The sequence below is a fragment of the Callorhinchus milii genome, unplaced genomic scaffold (assembly GCF_018977255.1).
Source record: "Callorhinchus milii isolate IMCB2004 unplaced genomic scaffold, IMCB_Cmil_1.0 Scaffold70, whole genome shotgun sequence".
In the NCBI taxonomy this organism is placed as follows: Eukaryota; Metazoa; Chordata; class Chondrichthyes; order Chimaeriformes; family Callorhinchidae; genus Callorhinchus; species Callorhinchus milii.
This window is the reverse complement of record NW_024704811.1, coordinates 153600-177234: the sequence shown is the minus strand read 5'-3', so window position 1 is coordinate 177234 and position 23635 is coordinate 153600. Positions and strand designations below refer to the sequence as shown.

Below are 23635 nucleotides of genomic sequence, written 5' to 3'. Positions count from 1 at the left end.
TACCCGCTTACAAACACATCTGCTAGAACAATGTCAGTCTGGCTCAGTCAGTCTGCTCTTGCCTCCAGGTCAGCAGCTTGTAGATTCAAGCCCCACGTCGGGATTTTGAGTTCACAGTACAGACAGACACTCCAGCGCTGTATGGGGGCAGGGGGTGAAGAGCTGCATTGTCAGAGACATTAAAGCTATCCAGTCTCTACCTATCCAGGCAGACATTAAGGACCGATAATGGCTTCTCAGGGCGTCCTGGTTGACAATCCTCCAGATACATTCATTCATGGCCATTTGCGAGACCTTGCCATGAGCAAAATAGCTGCCACAAAAGACAGTCACTATATCTGACGGTAATTACAGTAGTACATCTGGACATGATCAGACCCCATTAAAGTGCAACTCACTACCCCAGTCCCTCTGCCTCACTCACTCTCCGTCTTCAAATCCCACCTTGAAACCTAGCCTTTCCTATGGCCACCTCCCCTTCCCCCCCACCCCAGCTCCTTTGCTCAGCATCCGACCCACACTGTGACACTCTCCGAGATGTTAAGCCTATATTATGGCCGCGATATAAATGCAAATTGGTGTATTGTTCCCAAACAGCCCTGGCAGTGTTAATCTCCATGTAAAAGAAAATACTAGCTCCACCTGGGAGCGTCCCACTCACTCTGGCCGGACGAACATCACGGCTGCCATTTGAGGCTTTGTGACTTCTGCATTGCACAACTTTCCACTGGATCATTTCTCATCATCATTATTATTATTATTAAAAAATAAATCTGCTTTATACATCAGCTGGAAAGTGGAGATGCAGTAGCTGAGGGGCCGGCTGACAACGTGGCCAATTTAGAGGGGGAGCGGAGCGCGCAGGCTCCCGCAGGAGGCAGTGACCTTCCTCTCCACGAGAACACAAACACAACCATTAAAGCCTTCCCACTCTGAGAAAGTCAGCACTGCCCCTGGGCTACTCTTACGTGGCCAGAGAGAATTCACAAGGGGTGAGAGAGACAAGATACGTAGCGCACACTCGCGAGGAAAGATGCCCGTGAGAAGCTCTCGACTTTAATCCCATTCTCTGTTCTTTCCCCCATCGTGTCTGTGCTGGTGCTCGCTCACCCCACTGGAGCTCTCTACTCTCATCCCATCCCCTGCTCTCTCCCTATCGTGCTTGTGCTGGTGTTCGCTGCTCACTGCAGCGTTCGACTGCAAATCGATTCCCCTCCTCTTTCCCCATCATGTCTGTGCCGGTGCTCACTCCCCCACTTGGGAGTGCTCTACTGGCATCCCATATCTTGGCAATGGGAATGGCATCCCAGTTTGATAATCCTTCTATTCAGTCAATTCAAGGCTCGAGCGAGCTTGGCTGTAGTTTCGTATCTGCGGGCAGGCAGGACCTGGAAAGGGTTAACACACAGCAGGCCCACATCTGCCTGTACTTGGCAGCCGCGCTCCCCTCCTCTCAGCCAAGTGCAGGCAGGTTTTGCACAGGCTGGATTGGAGCTGCAGGTACAGGAGCTGGCCCTGCTCCAGTCTGCTGTCTGGAGAAAGAGGAAGACATTCCCTACTGTTGGAATGCTTCACTTGCACAGTTCCTGTCCACCTTCTCCTGGGAGTGGAGAGTTCCCCAATTCCTCCTCCCCCCGCATCACCTTACAATGACGGCACTGTTAGCTTGATCCCAGACCTCACGCCATCCAATATAACCGTTTCCTCATTTGTTCTTCCTTCCTCCCGTCTCCCTGTGGCCTGTTTATTCCTTGGTTCCTTCATTCTTTCTCACTCTCTCTCTCTTTCCACGCCCCCCCCCCCCACCCACATATATACAAACTTATTTCTTTCTCGCTCATGCACAAACATTAACGTCTCTACTACTTCTCTCACATACTCTGTCATACACAAAGGCTAACGTGTCCACCATTTCTCTCTCTCGCCACCATTTCTTTCTCATACAAATACTAACCTCGCCATTATTTCTTTCATATACAAAACTACCCTCTGCACTATTCCCCTCTCGTTCTCTGACACACACAGAAGTGCCGAGCACACGTTTGAATGATTAAGCTGTCAGGGAGTTTCACCTCACAGATGCAAGCAGGACCCTGCTCCTGAGCCAAAGGGCAGTCAGGTCAAGTAAAAGACTTGCCTGTGTAAGCGAATGTGTTTATTTTATGTATAAAAGTGCTGAATCAGCCCTCGTATTAGTCACCGGTATCCATGTCAGAGTTCATTATTACACTCTAAGTCAGGTCACCCCAGGACTGGCAGCGTTTACACCCTGTCGTGCGTGATTTAACAACAACAACTTGCATTTATATAGCGCTCCTCAAGAGGTCTGACACTGTACCAGGGGGCGAGAGAGGTAACCATAAGTAGACTGTGAGCTCAAAGTCCTGAGGTGGAGTTGGAAACCCATAACCCTCAAGCAAAGAGGCGAGAGCTGGAATGACTGGAGTCCGTCCACACCATGATTTAAGCAAACACTTTCAAAGTTACTGCCCTTCGATAAGACATTAAACCGAGGCCCTGTCTGCCTGTTCAGGTTAAAGATCCCACAAGCGCTATTGGAAAAGAGAAGGGAGTTTCTCTCTCCCGGTGTCCTGACCAACAATTCTCAAATAAAATTGGGTCACTCACTCGGTGGCTGTTTGTGGGACGTTGTTGTGTGCAAATTGGCTGCTGTGTTCACCCACAAAACAAACTCACTGCACTTTTACAGTAAATGCCATGAAGCTTTGACTAAATCTTTGAGACTCAACAATTTGATAAGACATTATATTAATAATCCTATAATAATAATCCTTGCATTTGATATCGCGCCTTATCATGTCTTTGAGATGTATCAAAGCGCTTCACAGAATATATTGTAAAATGAATTGATAATAATAATATAACTTTCGTGGGCAAAACGCAGCAGGCAATTGGACACAGTAGTGTCCCACGAACAGTCATGGATTGAGTGAACAATTTTTTTTGTAAAATTATTTTTATTTGAAGAGATTATTGACCACGGAAAGCGATCTGCCAAACGACTTAACAACCGGATTCCTACTTACTCCTAGGTAAACAGAGGCGTATGGAGTAAGTGAAACTTGCCTAACCTTTCACCCTGCCCGGGAATCAAACCCAGGTCCTCTCACTTGCAAGTCGAGCGCTTTAACCAATGCGCTACAGGACCCCACTAAATGCAAGGATTATGAATTATGCTGTTAGAAACCTGCCTAGCAATTAATGTACTGCAAGACATCCCGAGTACAAGTGTGGCATCAGAGTAGATGTCATTCTCTGTCTCTCTCTCCTCTCCCCCCCCACCCCACACCACCTCACCCCCCAATAAGCAGCAGCTGCATCGGAGGTCAGGACCCCCCCTGACTGTATCCCAGCTCCTGGACAGATATAAGTGTCTGCTTTCTCAGGGCACAGTGCGATACAGTAAGTTACTGGCTGGTTTCTGTGGTGCACAGTGAGTGGTGAGAAGCGCACCACACAAACCAGTCAGTAACCCTCACAACTGACAGTCGCAGCCTCACAACTGATTTATGGAGGTTGCTCTTTTCCCTAGAAAAACAACCGTCAACGGCCTTCCTTAGAGGCCGTTAACCGTCTCCCGGCAGCCTGCACCTGGGCCGACTGGTCAAGCAGTTACAGTGCGTCACCGGAGACTGTATCTCCCAACTGAGCACGGCTTCAGACAGCAGTACAGTAGCAGGCGGCTCAGCGCAACATGTGGATCAGCCTGACCCTGCCTTTCCGCTCTCATCTCTAGGTCGCACGGCTGTGGCTTTGAAGCCCCACGCCCTGGGTCTTGGAGCTCACGGTCCAGTGAAGTACGAGAGGAACCCTACGTTGTCAGAGGTGCTTTTCAGTTGAGACAGAAATTGCAGATCTTATCTGTCTATTCAGGTGGACGTTAAAAGATCCTTTGACGCTAGTGAGAAATAGAAGTGAGTTACATTGAGTTTTAACAATCCTCCAGATGATTAACTGTTCACTTCGTGGCTGTTCGCAGAACCTTTCTGTGCACATAATTGGCTGTTGTGTTTGCCTATAAATAGAGTCACTATAGTAATAATCGTTGCATTTGATATAGCGCCTTATCGCTTCTTCTAGATGTCTCAAAGCGCTTAATATACTGTAAAGTGTTTGACTGTTTGCTTTGTGGGCGAACCGAGGCAGCCAATCGCGTACAGCAGTGTCCCACAAACAGTCACGGATTAAGTGACTTTTTATTTGAAGGGATTATCACCCCCGGAATAGCAATCTGCCAATCGACTAACAACGTGTAGGGTAAACAAACATGCCCAACGTTTCACCTTGCCGGGAATCGAACCCAGGTCCTCTTGCTTGCAAAGCGAGTGCTCTAACCACGAAACTACAGGACTCCTTGACACGACACTTGACAGGAATTACTGTGAAGTATCTAGCAATGTCTCAATATGGAAAACAGAAGCTCTTTGCTGTTCTCATGGTCAGTAATAGCTGACGTATTGAAACCTCTAGTCTTGCTGTGAGCCCTAAACAGAACAAAGGCAAGACCCAGTCTCTCATGATATTTTGTGCGCTCCCTTAGGAAGGACATATAAGCATCCAGCAACTATTCCCCCCAATCAATAAAAATCCTTGCATTTGGTATCCCGCCTTATCACGTCGTTGAAGCACTTCACAGAATATACTGTAAAGTGAATCGACTATATATATATTGTGGGAGAAACGCAGCAGTCAATTGTGCCCAGCAGTGACCAAGTTGAGTGACCAAACTTTTTTTATATATATTATTAGATTTTTTGGGGAGGGATTATTACCCCTGGAAAGTGATCTGCCAATCACCTAACAACCGGGTTCCTACTTACTGCTAGGTAAACACAGGCGTGTGGAGTAAGGAAACTTGCCTACGGTTTCACCCTCACAACTGACAGTCAGTTGTGCATTTTGATAAGGTCACTGTCCTGTCCCCTCCATCTCAACAAACACCTCCCAAGGTTTATGAGCAGTTGTTGGTGGGTAAGAGATTCACAGTGAAAGGTGCCCAAGGCCCCTTTCCTGCCCAGGTCCAGCAGCCAAACAGTGCATAGGGACAACAAGGCAGTGAGGATTCTTGGAAAGTTACATGAAGAGCAATGTGTTGAGGTTTGCCACCTCGACGCGTCCCACAGATGATATCAGCTACCAGTTTCCTCCCACGTCTCTCTGTCTGCCTGCAGCGCGCCCCCAGTGTGGGAGGAGGAGTTTTATTTTTTTTAAAAACACGGGTGAAAATGCAGGAAGATGGTTTTGGTTTTCAGTGAGAGTGAGATTTGATCTCCGGTAGCTGCTGCTCCTGAAGTTATTTCAGGCTCGCTGCCCAGTTTCCCTTCTGTTCCACCTCAATTACTGGGGCTGCAGTCCAGACCGGGAAGCCGTTCAAGCTAGGATATTATTCACTGAACTGCAGCTTTTTCCCCCAGGAGTGGCTCTGACTGAGCCAAACAGCAGCGCACTGAACCCGTGGCCACGGCTCGTGCCTCACAGCCTGTTTGGGAGCAGCAAGGGGTCAGTAAGTCAGACAGTGTCTCCTGTCCCTCGGCCACTTGCCGCACTTGCTCCGGGTCAGAAGATCGGGGACTTTGAGCTCGCCGTCCAGGCTGGTACTCCAGTGCAGTGCTGAGGGAGGCATTGCGTTGTTGGAGATGAAACGTTAAACTAAAACTGTGCCTGTAAATGGTGAGTGAGTGTGTGGGTGCGGGGAGGAGAGATTGGTAAGGATATCGGTAAGGAGAAGGGAGTGGTCCAGTGTGCTGACCAACAACCCAATCCTCCAGATTAATTGCTCATTCACACGATGGCTGTTTATGTTGTGTGAGAATTGGCTGCTGTGCTTGCCTAAAAATACAGTCACTACATTTCATGGCAATTCCCTGTGAAGCACTTTGAGACTGACAGTATGGGCACCATATCAGATGCAGGAATGTTATTAAACTGCCGCTGGGACCAAGGTGGAAAATCCAATGTTCCACTTCAACATCCCAGTCAGAGCTCAGCTGATTAGTGAATTTAGACAAACACAGGCAATTAAACCAAACCCATTGAAGCCCCATTTCTGCAATTCTCCACTGAATGGTGAGCACAGATGCACCGTGTGTGCATAGGCCTGTGCCGATACCATGCACTTGTGCTTTTATGGAGCCTTAGAACACTGAAAAAGAGCTGTAGGGTAAACGGGGTCTCCGTGGAGCTAAATTAGCTCCAAAGAGAAAAGCACAAGTGCATGAATTAGCTCCAAGGTGACATGCCTGGCAATGGAATGCTGGAATCGAGCCAGACCTCTATAGCTGTCTCAGTAGTCAGGTTCCTGAGCCAGGCGGGTCCGCAGTAGCCCAGGCCACTGCTGATGGCAGCACAGCCCAGCCTGGCTCATTGGCAAATCTTAGATGGGTAGATCAGTCACGGGGGGGGCAGGGAGTCATCCCACTCAGCTTCTGTTAACCCATGCAAGCCAAAGCCCTAATGGATAGGGTGGTCCTGGCTAGACAAGCAACGGGAAAGCTGGCCAGACAGTGTTCTCAATGGCAAAGCTATACGGTTTACAGCAGTTACCCCAACACCCAGTCTCAGTTTGGAGACTCTTAAGAATGGTAATGGGTTTCCACATGTGTCAGATCCCCCCCGCACCCCAAAACCCTGGCTGACCAAAAAAAAGAGCTCAACACGAATCACTTGAACTGTGTATTGTAGGCAACACGGAAACCCAGGCAAGATCCAACAAACAATAGTGAAATGCCTGAGTCAACCTAGAGGAGGCCCCAACACAAGGGAAAATTCCCTTCTCCAGTGTCTTAAAAGTAAGTAAAAATGGTGCCTCAGACAGTGAAGTGCTCTGGAAGGCCAGCCTCGACCGTGAGCTTAAAATGGGGCTCAAACACACAACATTCAGACCGAGAAGCAAATACATGAGCGAGAGAGCAAACGAGGCAGAGAGTGGGAGCAAGTGAGCCAAGCATAGAGTGGGAGTGAGTGATTGTAGAGTCCTGTAGCTCAGTGGTTCGAGCATTCGCCTTGCAAGCGAGACACCTGAGTTCAATTCCAGGCAGGGCAAAACCTTGGGAAAGTTTCCTTACTCCACACGCCCAATAATAATCCCTCCAAAGCAAAACAATAATAAATTCAATCCACAACTGTTTGTGGGACACTGCTGTGTGCAATTGGCTGCCGCGTTTCGCCCACAAATATACGGTCAATTCACTTTACAACATATTCTGCGAAGCGCTTTGAGACGTCTAGAAGATGTGAAAAGCGCTAAATCAAATGCACGGATTATTATTATTACTTATTTGAGTCAGGTAGAGAGTGGGAGGAAGTGAGTTAGCGAGCGAGCCTAGCAAAGAGTGGGACTGAGTGAGCCAGGCAGAGTGTGAGCGAGTGAGCTAAGCAGAGAGAGATAACCCAGATCTATCCAATACAGCCCTTCTCCCTCAGCCCTGCTCTCTTCCTATTACCCCCCCCCCCCCGCCCCACCGCCTCACTTACAGGCTCCCCTGACCGAGGCCCCAATACCGGCTCCGCTGCTCCAGTTGGTTTCAATCAGAAAGCTATTGGAAGGCACGTGGCCAGTGGAGAGGCCGGATGAAAGGAAGCACTAAAAGCCACCACACAACAACAGGTGGCTGGGCTGTGGGTCTGTGCTTGAGCACTGCACCTGCATGTGGCTTCTCCCTCCCCACCCCCCGCTGCTGGGCTTCTCGTTACAGTACAGCAGCAGGGAAGTGATCAGCAACTCACAGCTCGGCAAAGCCACGATTCATCTCCTGTCAGCAACCACCTCCCTTCCAAAACACCCCCATCTCCTGGTGTGTGTGTGTGTGTGCGTGTGTGTGTGTGGGGGGGGATAAAAGCCTTAAGATAAAGTGCCCCTGGTCACAACAATAACAAATTGTATTTATACAGCGCCTTTCACGTCAGGAGGATGTCCTAAGGGACTAGACAGTCAAGGCCTTCATCCGAGTTGTGGGCTGGAGTCAGGATGGATATGGAGAGCAGGGAGGGTAGTGTTGGAAGATGACAGAAGGCACACTCGAAGAGGAAGGTCTTGAGACGGAGGAAGAAGCAGCAGCAATGCAGAGGTGCTCTGGGATGGAGTTCGAGAGGGTGGGGGCAGAGAGCCCGTAGGCTGCGACAACACTTCCCACTTTCACCAACAAACTCAAAACCTCAACGGTACTTCACGGTATATGAACGCTAGCAATTAAAACACACACGTGCTTTCAATGTTTCAATCGCTTTACACTGTGTAGAACGGCGTGAGGGACACAACACCCCATACTCTGCATAAACCACGGCGCTCAATAATGCTTTTAGTTCACAAGATCACAATCTGATTTCATCCCTCCAGAACCCCATTCTACCATCGCAGCATTAAGCTGTGTTTTAAACGAGTCGCGGTGTCCTGGCCTCAACCCCAGCTTCCTGGCAACCCTGTTCCAGTCGTTAATTACCCTCTGGGTAAAGAAACACTTTCTGGTGTCTGTCCTGAAATTGCCCCTTTACATCTCTAAACCTGTGTCCTCTTGTTCTACATCTTGTTGCAACCTAAAGTACTGTTTTAGGTTTATGTTATCATCGTGTTAATGATGGAGCTGCTGCTGATTGGCACCACAAAACTAAAGACTGAGCAACAACAACTACAAATTGCATTTACACAGAGCCCTTCATGCGGGGCAGTGTCTTGGAGCGCACAATAGTGGCGGAGCCTGACGCTCAGCCGGTGGGAGAGAGGTGACTGCAAGCACGATTGAAGAGGGAGACCTTCAGTCATGATCTAAAAGAGAGGGGAAGGAAGGGGCAAGGCGGAGGGAGGAGTTCCAAAGGTTCGGGGCGTAGTGTCTGAAAGGGAGCCTGTGATACATGGTGAGGGAGGACAGGTGTGACGGGAGTACAGAGTTTAGTGTGGCTGACTTTAGTGTGAGCATCAATTAGATGAGGGAGTAAAATCAACCAGGGTTTGTCATTCCTGCTCTGCAATGCCAGGGTGGCACCACTGCTGTGTTCTGTCCAGAATCGTACACGTTTCTGGGTTTGTCCCTGCTGTAGGGAGCACAGCCCATGAAAATGTGACAGTCACTAGAGTACAACGTGACTCGCTGTGCCAGACAGACATTTAGGACGTGTCGGCACGGGCCCTGTTATTGGACAAACTACTGAAGGGAGCTCTAACCTGTGCAATACAAAGGCGCCATCTAGTGATATAAGCGATACTGCAAGACACCCAAATCTCTTTCGCAGACTTCCTTTCAGTGAAGCAGCCTCGCAACCGGGTGCGTGGCAGGCGGCAGTAATCTCCCCTCACAAATTAGAGGCTGCAGATTCCTGGGCACAACAAAAAAANCAGACCGAGACCTGAACAACAACAACAGCAACTTGCATTTATATAGCACCCCCCTCATGCAGGGTAACATCCCGGAGCACTTTGTGGACGTCAAAGGATCACACGACACTTGAAAAAAGGGAACATCTATATCTCTCCAACTCCTGGCTATCATACGTTCACTTTGTGGCTATGCGTTGGATCTTGCTAGCATCTAATAAGTCTTACACTTGACAGCTATTCCCTCTGAGATGCCTTGAGATGTTTTGGACATGATGAAGTACTGTATAAAATTCAACGCTAGTATTATTCAGATTCAGCCCATTGATTTCTTAAGTTACCCAGTTCTTAAGGTCAGGCAAATGGGCCTGTAGCTTGCCAGGTTAATCGCTCTCTGCGTAAAGAAACACTGCTGTCTGCCGGCCGCCCACATCCTCACCTGTCCCACACTATGCACCCCTATCACCCAGTCCTTACCAGTCTCCACTGGCTCCCTGTCGCAGACCAGATCGATTTCAAAGTCCTCACATGCATCTATCCACTTCATGTGGATTCCTGTAGCTTAGGGGTTAGAGCATTCGCCTTGCAAGCGAGAGAACCCGGGTTCAATATATTGGGCAAGTTTCCTTACTCCACACGCCTGTTTACCTAACAGTAAATAGGAACCCAGTTGTTAGTCGATTGGCTGATCGCTTTTCCACGGGTAATAATCCCTTCCAAAAGATAAATAATGATAATAATCCAGCGTAGTGGCTTTGTCAGGAGACACCATCCCACCATCGCGGGGGGGTGGGGAGGGGTGTCAGCCGACTGTCTGACATGCAGAAACCCATGACCTTGCTTAAGACGATTTCCACAAGTGTATCCCACCTACACGTGGGAGGCCCCCTGTGTCTGAAATGGAATGCATTTTCTTTCCCTAGGTTGCTTACCTAATTTTGGAGAGTATTAGGTGCCGGTTGGCAAGAGCTAAGACCCAACAGAGTGTGCCAAACAAGTGGTTTTAATCTAAACAATTGGGGATCCCAGAGTGTGAAGAAACACTTCCTGGTGTCTGTCCTGAAATCGCCCCTTTACAACTCTAAACCCGTGTCCTCTTATTCTACTGTCTTGTTGCAACCTGAAGTATTGTTTTAGCTTTACTAAAGTCTAACCAGCTAAAACCGCGTAGCTTGCCAATAATATCGCTGTCTGGCAAGCTTTCCCGCTGCTTGTCCAGCTAGGACCACCCTACCCGTTAGGCCTTTGGCTTGGAGGGTTAACAGGAGCTTGGTGGGATGACTTCCTGCTCCCAGTTCAGATGAACCTTGACGTTAAATTAACTGTGCCTGTTCAAACAGATATTATTCAAGAAGAGAAGTGAGTTTCTCCCTAACAACAATTCTGCAGATGAATCAATCGCTCGTTCACTTCATGGCCTTGTACTGGACCTGGATGTGCATAAATGGATTGCCATAAGTACACACAGTCACTACACTTGACAGCAATTCCTGGAGAAACACTTGGTGGAGTTGCGAGGTTCAAATCGCTGGATCAAAAGCGAGCATCATTATTTAGACGGCAGAATCGAAAAGGACAGATGCTGTGATTTACTCACAGGGCCTCGATATGAAAACATCCCATTTACAGCAGACGTTTGAGCACACACTGGGACTGTTAGCAGTCTGGTGCACTTCCACTCGCGGCTCGAGAACCGTTCCCTCCCCCCCCAAACACTAAACACAAACAGTTCCACTTTCAGCAGAGCCGCTCCAGCCTGATCTCTATTCCAGGAGACTCCTGCAGCTACTGTGCAGTTGAATTCCCAGCAGCTTGGAGTCTGCGGGCAACAGCGGAGAGAGCCAGGAAGTGGAAGAGGGACGGGTGCCAGCAATCTATTCCACAATGCCTCGTCACTCACTCCTTTCACACACATGGAATTGCCATTGGTCAGCTAACTCTTCCTCCCGTCCTTCCGTCTGCCTGTGGCTCAAACAGAGGCCGGCCGGCCTCAGGGTAATTCTCATATTTGATCCAGCGCCTAGAATGTCAAACTGCTCTCAAAGCGTTTCACAGGAAACAGCCTATCAAGTGTAGTGACCGCTTTTCATAGAGTCTTACCGCACAAAAGGAGGCCGCTATTGTCACGCAGTCACATAACAATGTCCCACACCTACAGGTCAATCATGGGTTCAACATCTCATCCGAAGGATTTCAGCATTTCAGACAATGCACTGCACTGCCACCAATCCCCTAAAGCTAAATCAACAAGGACAACAGACACAGGGCATCCAGCCTCACGCAAACACTGAGCCAATCCCATAGGGATTATTACTCCCCCGCCCCCTCCCGTCACCTCAATCCCAAACCCACTCCTCCCCATCACTTCCAGACACACTCCCCGCCTCACCATCACTCCCAGACCCACTCCTGCCTCTCACCATCACTCCCAGACCCACTCCTCCCTTTCACCATCATTCCAAGACCCACTCCTCCCTCTCACCATCACTCCGAGACCCTCCCCCCCCATTACTCCCAGACCCACTCCTCCCCTCAATGTCACTCCCAAACCCACCCACCATCGCTCCCAGGCCCATTCCTTCTCACCATCGCTCCCAAATCCATTCCGCACTTCACCCATCACTTGCCCTCACTCCACTCACATATTGCTTCACTCCACAGCCCCATCTTGGTTTGTACCTCTGGGGTTGAGGGGAGGAGACAAACAAATGTGGAGTGTGATCTAGCTGACCTCACCACCACCCTCTGCTTTCCCTCAGCCACAACACAACACCCACCCACCCTCCAGCAAAGGCCTATTGGCTGGATTATGTCTCATTGTTTTCAGTTACACTGGGGATATCAGGTCCTGATCACAGGTGTGTGGTGGGTCAGACAAGCATGCAGGTTGAGCTGATATCAGGACATTAGCAAACAGTTCCTCGTGATAACTGCACAAGTTGCTGAGGTTGGGGTGGCGGGTTAGCTCCCACACCCTGTTCATATTTAAACAGCCACATTGCTTCCATAGTGAACGGTCTGTCGAGTGAGCGAGATTCTGCTTACCTCCTCATCTGAAGTGTCCACTTCGTACTCGTCATTTAGAGGAGGTTTCCGCCATTGCTCAGACGTCTCCAACTTGTCCCCATTCCCAGTCCCTTCATCTTCCTCCTGCCTGGTAGCTTGGCCCGGCTGGCAATGGCAGAACAAGATAAGTGTTTGTTAATAATAATCCTGGCCATGGTATCTTTAATGTCCAGCTAAATATGAAGACGGGATCTGAAGGATGGCACCTTCATCAATGCAGGGCTTTCCTCCAGCATCAGTCTAGACTGTGAGTTCACAGTACTGACATGCTTGATCCCACAACCTTCTGTCTTAAGAGGCGAGAAATGCTACTGACTGATCCAGGCCGGCACTTAGGAATGCATGGCTTCACGAAAGAACTCATATTTTGTACCACTTGATTGGCAAAGTGTCCGAAAGGGAACACAGAGTTCAGGTTTCATCGGACCACCTCCTGGCTCAGTCACTTAAGCTCTCACCTCTGTGGAAACCTAATTGTTATTAAACGAGAGTCAGTGTCCTAGCGCTCAGAGAACTGCTCTGTTCAAACCACCAGAAATTCATCAGTGTTACTCACCTCTGCCTGTGTGCTGGACTTCTCATCGGTTTCACCCTTATCTTCAAGACCACTGTCTTCAGTCTCGTCCCCCTCTTCCTCCTCGTCACTGCTCTCATTGCCTGAATCCTCCAGCCCAGAGTAAACGCTCTCCTCACTGTCCGTTACATCCTCCTCCTCCTTCACATTCAACGCTTCAAAGAGAGGCAACTAGAAAGCAAGCACACACCAAATTCAGGCACAATTTAAACAAGGACGCCACTACTGTTAAGAAAGCTCCAAACAGCCCAACAACAACAACAAAGTAAGTTTACACAGCACGTTTCACGTTGGAAGGACGTGCTAAGGCGTTGGACAGTTAAGGGTTTGCACCCGAGCTGAGGGTTGGAATCAACATGGTTGGAGGGTAGGGGAAGTAGGGCTGGGAAGATGACTGAAGGCACGGTCAAAGAGGAAGGTCTTCAGATGGGTCTTGAAGGAGGCAAGGAAGGGGGTGAGGTGGAGGAATACGGGGTCGGAAGTTCCAGAAGATGAGGACAGAGAGGCTGATGGCCATATTAATAGATCACAGAGGTAGGGAGGAGCAAGACGTGGAGGGCTTTAATAGTGAGGATGAGGATTTTAAACTCAATCCTCCAAGGGATGGTGAGCCAATGGAGCCCTGCAAGAATAATAATAATACTTGCATTTGAGATAGAGCCTTCGAGATATCTTAAAGTGCTTCACAGAACGCACTTTAAAGTGAATTGACTGTAATATTTTATCCTGCGCATAGCAGAATGGGGGTGATCGGCTACTGGTAGTGCCTTGGATTTCCTGTGGATCTGTCTGGCTCTGCTCCCATCTCCCGTCAGAGCGAGGCCAATCACAGTGGACCCTGACTAACTCCCCAACCCCCCAACCCCTGCTGACTTACAGTACTGGGTGTTGGATGAGAAGATAAACCGAAGACCCCCTATGCCTATTTAGATAGACGTTAAAGATCCGTTTCGCTATTGGAAAAGAGAAGGGAGTTTCTCCCAGCGTCCTGGCCAACAATCCCCTAAATAATAAAAATTGATCAATCACTTCATGGTTGTTTGTGGGACATTGCTGTGCATAAAGTAGCTTCAGCATTTCTCCACAAAACATACAATGAAAGCACATCATGTGAAGTGCTTTGAATATCCTCCTGACATGATAGATGCTAACTGATGCAAGTATTACTATTATATGGAACCTTCATTACATCACACTTATAGATATATCAATAGAATTAGAAAGAAAAGCATTTTATAGTGCCTTTTTGCAATAAACATCTCAAAGCACTTCTCAGGTAATTACTGTCAAGTGTAGTGACTGTTTTGGCAGGTAAACGCAGCAGTCATTTTGCACAGAAACAGCCATGAAGTGAATGACTGATTTATCTAAAGTATTGCCCACCGGGACACTGGACTTTTCCAAAAGTTTTGTGAGATTTTCAAAGTCCACCTGAATAGGCACAGATAAGATCTCGGTTAAAGACCTCACCCGAAGGATGGCACCTCTGGCAATACAGTGCTTTCTCCAGAGTATCTCGAAACCACAAGCTTCTGACCCAGAGGTGAGAGAGCGACCAGCTCATTACTGAACGGCAAATGGCAGACAGGTGGGAGCAGAACCCGGAGAGGAAAACAGCAACAGCTTAGCCTTGGTTTAGAAAAAAAAGTGAAAGTTAAATGTGGAGTTTGGATGAACACAGAGGTCGTGCCCTCAAGCATCATTTTCATTTGAAGCCCAGCACTGGGATCGTTGGTATCAGAGTGAAAGAACAGGCAGAATTCCCACACGTGCAGGATGGCTGCAACCCCCCAAATGCTAGGAAGCAAGCCGCGCACTCGCTCACTCTCATCTCCTTTCCTGTGGAGAGCCCTTTGATTGCAACCAAATGAGTCTCGCAGATGGGTCCTGAAAGATGTGCTGTCTCTCACAGTCAGAAGTCAGACGGCAGGAGGAAGGGTACTTTCATTCACTCTCTGCACTAAGCAGCAGAGGATCGTCATCTGCTGGTGAGATCAGGCGCTGCACACTAACCAAAGATTACAATAGGTGGGAGTCCTGTGGCGGAATTGGTTGGAGCACTCGCCTCGCAAGCATTTCGTCCTGCAGGGAATCAAACCCAGGTCTCTTGCTTGCAAGGCGGGTGCTCTAACCTTGAGCTACAGGGCTCCAAAGTGCTCAACGCTGCAGGCTGTGCACCCGAGCTGAGGGAAGGAGGAGAAAAATGATTAAAATCGCAGTCAAAGAAATAGGTCTTAAGGTGGATCTTGAAGGAAGGGAGGGAAGGAGACAAAGGGACTCTGAGATGGAGTTTCAGAGAGCATGGTTGAAAGCCCGACTGCCTATCCTATATCTCCTGGTAGGCCAGGAGACATGAAGCAGGCCAGTGTTTCCCCGAGTGAAGTGAGAAGCCAGGTGGGTATGATTTGAGGATGTTCGCAATGGTAGAGTGAGGCGAAACCATGGAAGGTGAGAACGAGGATCTTAAGCTTGATCTGCTCGGCAGGGCGAGCCAGTGGAGCTGGGCGGGATGGGTGATACGTTCACGGAGCCTGGTGCGGGAGAGGACATGGGTTACAGAGTTCTGGATAATCTATGGTTTGTGTAAGGGAGAGCTGGGACGTCTAGCAAACAGAGCATTGGCGTAGTCAATGTGCGGATGAAGGTCTCGGCGGCTCAAGGGGAGAAGTAGCGGGGAGGCAGTAGTGTTACAGACATTAGGGAAAGCTGAGTGGGTAAGAGCATGGATGTGGAGTTCAAAGAACAGTTGGGAGGCAAACAAAACACATTTGGCTCTGCAAGGTGGAGAGTGCAGCCAAGCTGTCTTGTTCAGAGTGTAAAACCTAGTGTTAAATATTTAAATTTGTAGGTGGCACCAAGTTGGGGCACCAGAGGAGGCAGCAAAGGACCTGCAAAGAGAGCTTGATAGGTATGATCATGGCCAGAAGACTGTCAAATGAAATCTAATATAGATAAACGCAAGGTACTACAACAATAAATTACATTTATACAGCCTTTCGTGTCTGGAGGACATCCGTAAGTGAGGGGTTTGTACCTGAGCTGGGGGTTGGAATCAAGAGGGGTGGGGGCAGGGGTGGGAAGATGATAGAAGGCGGGGTCAAAGAGGAAGGTCTTGAGACAGGCCTTAAAGGAGAAGAGGGAGGGTCGCCATGATGGGAGTTCGACAGGGTGGGTTAGAGAGGTTGAAGGCCCGACCGCCGATACTCGAGTGTGCAAGGCCAGTGCTCGCCAAACAGACAAGTTGGTAAAGTTTAATAGGTCACAGAAGTAGGGAGCAAGCCCTTGGAAAACCTGAAAGGTGACAGGGACCTTGAACTCTGTCCTCTGGGGGATGGGGAGCCAGTGGCGAGGGTGGAGGTGATAGGGTCACAGAGCTTAGTGTGGGAGAGACAACAACAACAACAAAATTACATTTGTAGAGCGCCTTTCACGTCGGGAGGATGTCCCAAAGCGCTGAACAGTTAGATTTCGGAGCCCGAGCGTGGGGGGAGGGTGGTGTAGGGGTGAAGGAAGGCAGAAAGGTGGGAGGGAGACCAAAGGCACGGTTGAAGGGAAGGGTCTTGAGACTGGCCTTGAAGGATGCAAGGGAGAAAGCGAGGTGAAGGGACCATGGGATGGAGAGAGGCTGAAAGCCCAGCCACTGATGGTAGGACGGGTCGGGCGGGAGACAGGGAGCAGGCCGGAGCCTGATGAGCGGAGGGAGCGGGCAGGTTGGTAGGGAGTCAACAGGTCAGAGACGTAGGAGGGGGTGGATGGCCTTAAAGGTGAGGACGAGGATCTTGAATTCAATCCTCTGGCGGATGGGGAGCCAGTGGAGTCGGGCGAGGGTGGGAGTGATGGGGTCGCAGAGCCTGGTGCGTGAGAGTACACAAGCTTTTGGATGATCTGCAGCTTGTGAAGGGAAGAGTTGGGCAGGCCGATGAGGAGGGAGTTCCCGTAATCAAGCCTTGAGGTGACTTGAGGTGACGAACGCATGGGTGAGGGTTTCGGCAGCCTGAGGGGTGAGGCAGTGGCGGAGTCCAGCAATGTTGCGGAGGTAGCGGTAGGCAGTGCTGGTCATGGTGCGGATGTGTTCTGACTAATCTGCAGCTTGTGGAGAAAAGAATAATAATACAGCAGAGTGTTCTGAATAATCTGCAGTTTATGGAGAAAAGAGTTGGAAGGCCAGCGAGCAGGGAGTTAGCATTGTCAAGCCAGGAGTCATATACACAATAAATGTTTTGCCCACAAATTATACAGTCAATTCACTTTACAGTATATATGAAGTGCTATGAGGCGCTATATCAAATGCAAGGATTATTATAATTATATATAATTAGCTGCTGCATTTTGCCCACAAAACACACAGTCAACGCTTTGAGACATCTCAATAACATGATAAGGTGCTATATCAAATGCAAAGATTATTATTATATATACGCACAGTATTTATACTATATCTGTGCAGTCTATATGTTATATATAGAATCCAGGAATAGGACACACAAGTACTCCATGGATGGGATTGAACTCACAAAGGGAGAGCTAAAAAAGGTCTAGGGGTGTTTTGTTGACCTGCCGCTCACTATGTCAAGCCAGTGTGAGACAGCAATGTACCAAGTTACAAGGCAAACAGAATGCTGGGCTATATTGCTAAATCAGTTGAGTTTAGTTTAGATCCCCAGATGTACACTCTGGTCAGCAATTACCTTGAATACTGCAGTTCTGATCACTGTGACATAAGGGGGCTGCCCGGGGCCAAGAGACAAGACAGAGGAGAGCGATAAGGCTGATCGCCAGTGTTAGAGGAATGAGCTGTGAACAACGTTTAGACAAGCTCGAGCTCTTCAGTCTCAAGAGAAAACGACTCAGAGGGGACCTCATAGAGGTGTATGAAATTTTGAAGTACCCGGATCAGTACTTCGGGATGCACCAAGACAGTAGAATAATACGTGAAAGGTGCTATACCAAATGTAAGGATTATTATTCTAGGTTAATATTATTAGAGTTGTAAAGTGCAATTTCAGCACAAACACCAGAAAGATTTTCTTTATGCAGATGATTATCAATAACTGCAGCAGGTTGTCAGGAAGGGTGGTTGAGGCCAGGGCACAGGGACTAGTTTAAAAAATAGCATGATGCTGTAATGGGGGGCATTAAGGGGTCTTCTGGAGGGATGAGATTAGATGAGCTGAAGGGTCTTCTGTATTCAAACAAATCTTGTGATCTTGTGAACATTCAATTGAGGAAAGTTAGTATGCATCCTGGACTTGATGTCTGACAGTCAATCAGTCAAAACAACAGTGGTCATGGAATCGAAGGTGGAGGCAGATTCAAGCGATATATAAATGCAAGTTGTTGTTGTAGTTGTCGAGTTGGGTATCATCCATCCATGTCTTAACTCCATGTCTGCGGATGACATCGCCGAGTAGGAGTATATAGGCAGTGAAAAGGAAAGGACCGAGGGTAGAACCCTGAGGAATGCTGTATGTAACTGCGTGTGAGAGAAGGTGATTCTCTGAGACGTCTTAAAATATACCTGCCGAGCTCCCAAAATCAAGCCATACATGCAAGTTACAGGTCAGGCCGTGGTATATAATCCATGTATTATTGCAGGTTACTCCATGGTGTACATGTGGCTACGTATTGGGTGCATTGTTCCATCGTTTTCCTACAAATACAGTCACTCCAAAGTAAATGGAGAGAGGAGGGGGTGGGCGAGAGAGGAGGGGGTGCGAGAGAGAGGGAGAGGGTGCGAGAGAGAGGTGGGGTTGCGAGAGAGAGAGGAGGGAGCGGGAGAGAGGGGGAGGGTGCAAGAGAGAGGAGGTTGTGCGAGCGGTGGGTGTGAGTGGGGGGGGGAGAGGTGGGTGTGAGTGGGGGGAGAGCGGTGGGTGTGAGTGGGGGGGGGTCGAGCGGTGCGTGTGAGTCGGGGGGGGGGTCGAGCGGTGGGTGTGAGTGGGGGGGGAGAGAGGTGGGTGTGAGTGGGGGGGGGGAGAGAGGTGGGTGTGAGGGGGGAGAGGTGGGTGTGAGGGGGGGAGAGAGTGGGTGTGAGTGGGGGGGAGAGAGGTGGGTGTGAGGGGGGTTCGAGCGGTGGGTGTGAGTGGCGGGGAGGAGGTGGGTGTGGGGGGGGGTCGAGCGGTGGGTGTGGGGGGGGATAGAGGTGGGTGTGAGTGGGGGGGCGAGCGGTGAGTGTGAGTGGGGGTGGGGAGAGAGGTGGGTGAGTGGGGGTGGGGGGGGAGAGGTGGGTGTGAGTGGGTGGGGTGGGAGAGAGGTGGGTGGGGGTGGAGAGAGGTGGGTGTGAGTGGGTGGGAGGGGAGAGAGGTGGGTGTGAGTCGGGGGGGGGGGAGAGAGGTGGGTGTGAGTCGGTGGGGGGGAGAGAGGTGGGTGTGAGTGGGTGGGGGGGGAGAGAGGTGGGTGTGAGTGGGTGGGGGGGAGAGAGGTGGGTGTGATGGGTGGGGGGGGAGAGAGGTGGGTGTGAGTGGGTGGGGGAGAGCGGTGGGTGTGAGTGGGTGGGAGGGGAGAGAGGTGGGTGTGAGTCGGGGGGGGGGGAGAGAGGTGGGTGTGAGTCGGGGGGGGGGAGAGAGGTGGGTGTGAGTGGGGGGGGGTCGAGCGGTGGGTGTGAGTGGGGGGGGTCGAGCGGTGGGTGTGAGTGGGTGGGGGGGAGAGAGGTGGGTGTGAGTGGGTGGGGGGGGAAGAGAGGTGGGTGTGAGTGGGTGGGGGGGAGAGAGGTGGGTGTGAGTGGTGGGGGGGAAAGAGGTAGGTGTGAGTGGGGGGGGGAAAGAAGTGGGTGTGAGTGGGGGGGGGAAGAGGTAGGTGTGAGTGGGGGGAGGGTCGAGCGCTGGGTGAGAGGGGGGAGTGGTCGAGTGGTGGGTGTAAGTGGGGGGAGGGTCGAGCGGTGGGTGTGAGTGGGGGGAGGGTCGAGCGGTGGGTGGTCGAGCGGTGGGTGTGAGTGGTGGGAGGGGGGTGGTCGAGCGGTGGGTGTGAGTGGGGGGGTCAGTGGTGGTGTGAGTGTGGGGGGGGGTCGAGCGGTGGGTGGGGGGGGGAGGGGGGTCGAGGGGGTGTGAGTGGGGGGGGGGGGGGGGTCGAGCGGTGGGTGTGAGTGTGGGGGAGGGGGGGGGGTCGAGCGGTGGGTTGAGTGGTGGGGGAGGGGGGGGTCGAGCGGTGGGTGTGAGTGGTGGGGGAGGGGGGGTCGAGGGGTGGATGTGAGTGGTGGGGGGGGGGGGGGTCGAGCGGTGGGTGTGAGTGGGGGGGAGCGGTGGGTGTGAGGTGGGGGGGGGGGGTCGAGCGGTGGGTGTGGTGGTGGGGGAGGGGGGGGGTCGAGCGGTGAGGTGGTGGGGGGGGGGTGAGGGGGAGGGGGGGAGGAGGCGGCGGCCATGACAGAAGCTGCGCTGTCATGTCTCGCGCTCCCTGTCCCAGCAGGACATGGCCGCCAGCAGATACTGCCGCCCCCCCCACCCCACAGAGAGAGAAAGAGACGCCACCAACCTGATCCTCTGCCTCCGGCGGGCCGAGCGAGGCCGCCCTCTTGCCCCCGGCCGCCCGGCTGCTCCCCGCTGCCGGCGCCCGCGTGCTTTCGGCCGCCATCTTTGCCCCAACGGTCGCCCCGCGCGACGCCAGCGCGTGAGGCGAGGAGAGGTCACAGGTCAACCTGGGCGGGTGGGGGCGGGGCAGGAGGAGGAGGAGGAGGCGGCCGCGCTGCCGGTTGGGCGGGTTTCACGCCCCATTTGGGCGGGTTTCGCGGTTTGCGATCGCCACCCTCGTGCAGTCCTGCAGCTCAGTGGTCAGAGCGCTCGCTTTGCAAGCGAGAGACCCGGGTTCAATCCCCAGGCAGGTCAGGGCGAAACCTCGGGCAGGTTTCCTTCCTCCACACACAGCCCTAATAATAATCCCTCCAAAAACAATAATAAATTGGTCATTTTCAATCCACGACCGCCTGTGGGACGTCGCAGTGCGCAATCGGCCGCCGCGTTCGCCCACAAACACATACAGTCAATTCACTTTACAGTGTGTTCTGTGAAGCGCTTTGGGACGTCCTCTCCCGACGTGAAAAGCGCTATATCAAATGCGAGGGTTATTATTTTCATTGTTTGATTATGGCCCCTTGCTCAACGCCCTCGAGGGGTCTCAAAGCGCTTCGCTAGAGATATGCTGCACAGTGCAGTGACTGTGTATTGTGCGGGCGGAACGGCGCGCGGCGGCATCCCCGCAAGCAGTCGTGGATTGATTGCGTAACCGCTTTGTTTTTTTTTACATTTTTCTTTTTCTTTGAAGGGCTCGGGATGCAAACTAAAGAGCGTGCCGTAAATGTGTGCACGCCTGCTGCCTGCAACCACCCCCCCCCCCCCCCCCGCCACAAACCGATCCCCCCCTTCCCCCCCCCCCCCACCCCATAAAAGAGGGAGCGGCAGGGAGTGGGGCAAAGGTTCGCTGTTCTGCAAAATGATGGCAGAGCCAGGACTAGCCCACCCGTGTAACTGCCCCCTGTAGAAAAGGGGAACAGGACCCCTTTGCAAGGCGCGCCGCAGTGACAGGCATGGGTCAGGTTGGGGATATAGTGCATGTGGGCGCATTGGCGCACATCGGGGCGCCATCCAAAAGCGGTAAGTGCGCCTCATCGGGGGGCGGGGGGGGGGGGGGGGGGGGTGTTCAGTGTCCGGGCGTTCCGACTGTCTAAGCGTGTACCCCCAATGGTGCACAGGTGCTGTGAACCTGTCCACACGCCCCGCTAAGAGGGGAGGGATAAGGAAGGGGTTACAAGACCCCATTTCCCGACCCAACTGTCCGCCGCCTTGGGACGTCCTCCCGACGTGAAAGGCGCTCTATAAAATGAAATCTTGTTGTTGTTGGTGTTGTTGTAACTCCGACCTGTAAAGGGCGGAAAGACCTCAAGGCGGGGAAGCCGTTGTCGAGGCAAACCCCCCCACCACAGGGGGCCGGGTCTGTTGCGTTCCGTCGCGGGATAACAACACGTTGCGTCTTCTTTTCTGTAACGGGTTTGAAGGTGTCTGAGACGAACGTGAATATATATCAATAAGTAAACGAATAAATAAATATATATATATATACATATTTTGATCAGATAAAAACAAATCACTGAAATCTACATCCTTTGGTTGGAAGCGTAGCCGCAAACGGGTACCGCCGGTCTATATATATATATAAAATCTGAGGAAGCTTCTCTTATTTCGGGCGGTTGGGGTGAGCGGTCCCTGTTTGGGGGGGGGGGGGGGTTGAGAAGAGGTGGGGTTTCGGGGAGGTTCTCGGGAGGGGGGGGTGGGATTTGAAGGAAGAGGGGTTGAAGGGGTGTTCGAGGGGTGGAGGCTGAGGGGCGTGTTTGAGGGGGTTGTTGTTGTTGTTGTTTAGCAGTTGCCCCCCCCCCCCCTTTCCCCCTCCCGCAGACAGACAAGAGAGCGACAGACGCGAGCAGACAGAGAGAGACCAGACAGCGAGATACAGACAGAGAGAGACAGACAGCGAGATACAAACAGACAGAGAGAGACCAGACAGCGAGATACAAACAGACAGAGAGAGACCAGACAGCGAGATACAAACAAACAGAGAGAGACCAGACAGCGAGATACAAACAGACAGAGAGAGACCAGACAGCGAGATACAAACAAACAGAGAGAGACCAGACAGCGAGATACAAACAGACAGAGAGAGACCAGACAGCGAGATACAAACAGACAGAGAGAGACCAGACAGTGAGAGACAGACAGCGAGATACAGACAGACAGAGAGAGACCAGACAGCGAGATACAAACAGACAGAGAGAGACCGGAGAGCGAGATACAGACAGACAGAGAGAAACAGAGAGACAGAAACAGACAGAGACAGAAAGAGAGAGACCAGACAGTGAGATACAAACAGAGAGAGACCAGACAGTGAGATACAAACAAACAGAGAGAGACCAGACAGTGAGATACAGACAGACAGAGAGAGACCAGACAGTGAGATACAAACAGAGAGAGACCAGACAGTGAGATACAACCAAACAGAGAGAGACCAGACAGTGAGATACAGACAGACAGAGAGAGACCAGACAGTGAAATACAGACAGACAGAGAGAGACCAGACAGTGAGATACAAACAGAGAGAGACCAGACAGTGAGATACAGACAGACAGAGAGACCAGACAGTGAGATACAGACAGAGAGAGACAGACAGCGAGATACAAACAGAGAGAGACCGGACAGTGAGATACAGACAGACAGAGAGAGACCGGACAGTGAGATACAGACAGACAGAGAGACAGAAAGAGAGAGACAGAAACAGACAGAGACAGAAAGAGAGAGAGACAGAGAGACAGACAGAGAGAGACACAAACAGACAGAGACTGACAGACAGAGAGAGACAGACAGTGAGATACAGACAAACAGAGAGACAGAAACAGAGAGACAGACAGTCAGAGGCACAAACAGAGAGAGAGACACAGACAGACAGACAGACAGACAGAGAGGGGCAGACGGTCAGGTGGTGGTGGTGGGGGGGGTGGGGGGGGCGGGGAGAGCGTGAGGAGGCGGCGGCGGCGGCGGCGGAGCGGCGTAAGATGGCGGCGGCGGTTGGCGGGGAGCGCGCGGCCGCGGGTTAGTGACGGAGGCCCCCGGGACCGTCTCTCCTCTCCTCTCTCCTCACTCCTCTCCCTCCCACACAGCGGCGAAGCCCGGACTCCCCCCCACACAGCCCCC

At 51.4% G+C, this 23635-nt stretch overlaps 1 protein-coding gene across 1 annotated transcript in view; it reads right to left on the bottom strand.

The window, feature by feature from the left end:
• The window catches only part of bop1 (BOP1 ribosomal biogenesis factor), a 57012-nt gene extending 36462 nt beyond the window's left edge, over window positions 1-20550 (bottom strand). Inside the window, exons 1-3 of the mRNA XM_042345632.1 lie at window positions 20433-20550; window positions 12951-13139; window positions 12374-12499 (exon numbers count right to left, since the gene is read on the bottom strand). Of these exons, the coding sequence (XP_042201566.1) occupies window positions 12374-12499; window positions 12951-13139; window positions 20433-20531 (414 nt within the window). The 5' untranslated portion in view covers window positions 20532-20550. The remainder of the gene's footprint in view (window positions 1-12373; window positions 12500-12950; window positions 13140-20432) is intronic.
• Window positions 20551-23635: the final 3085 nt, after the last annotated feature.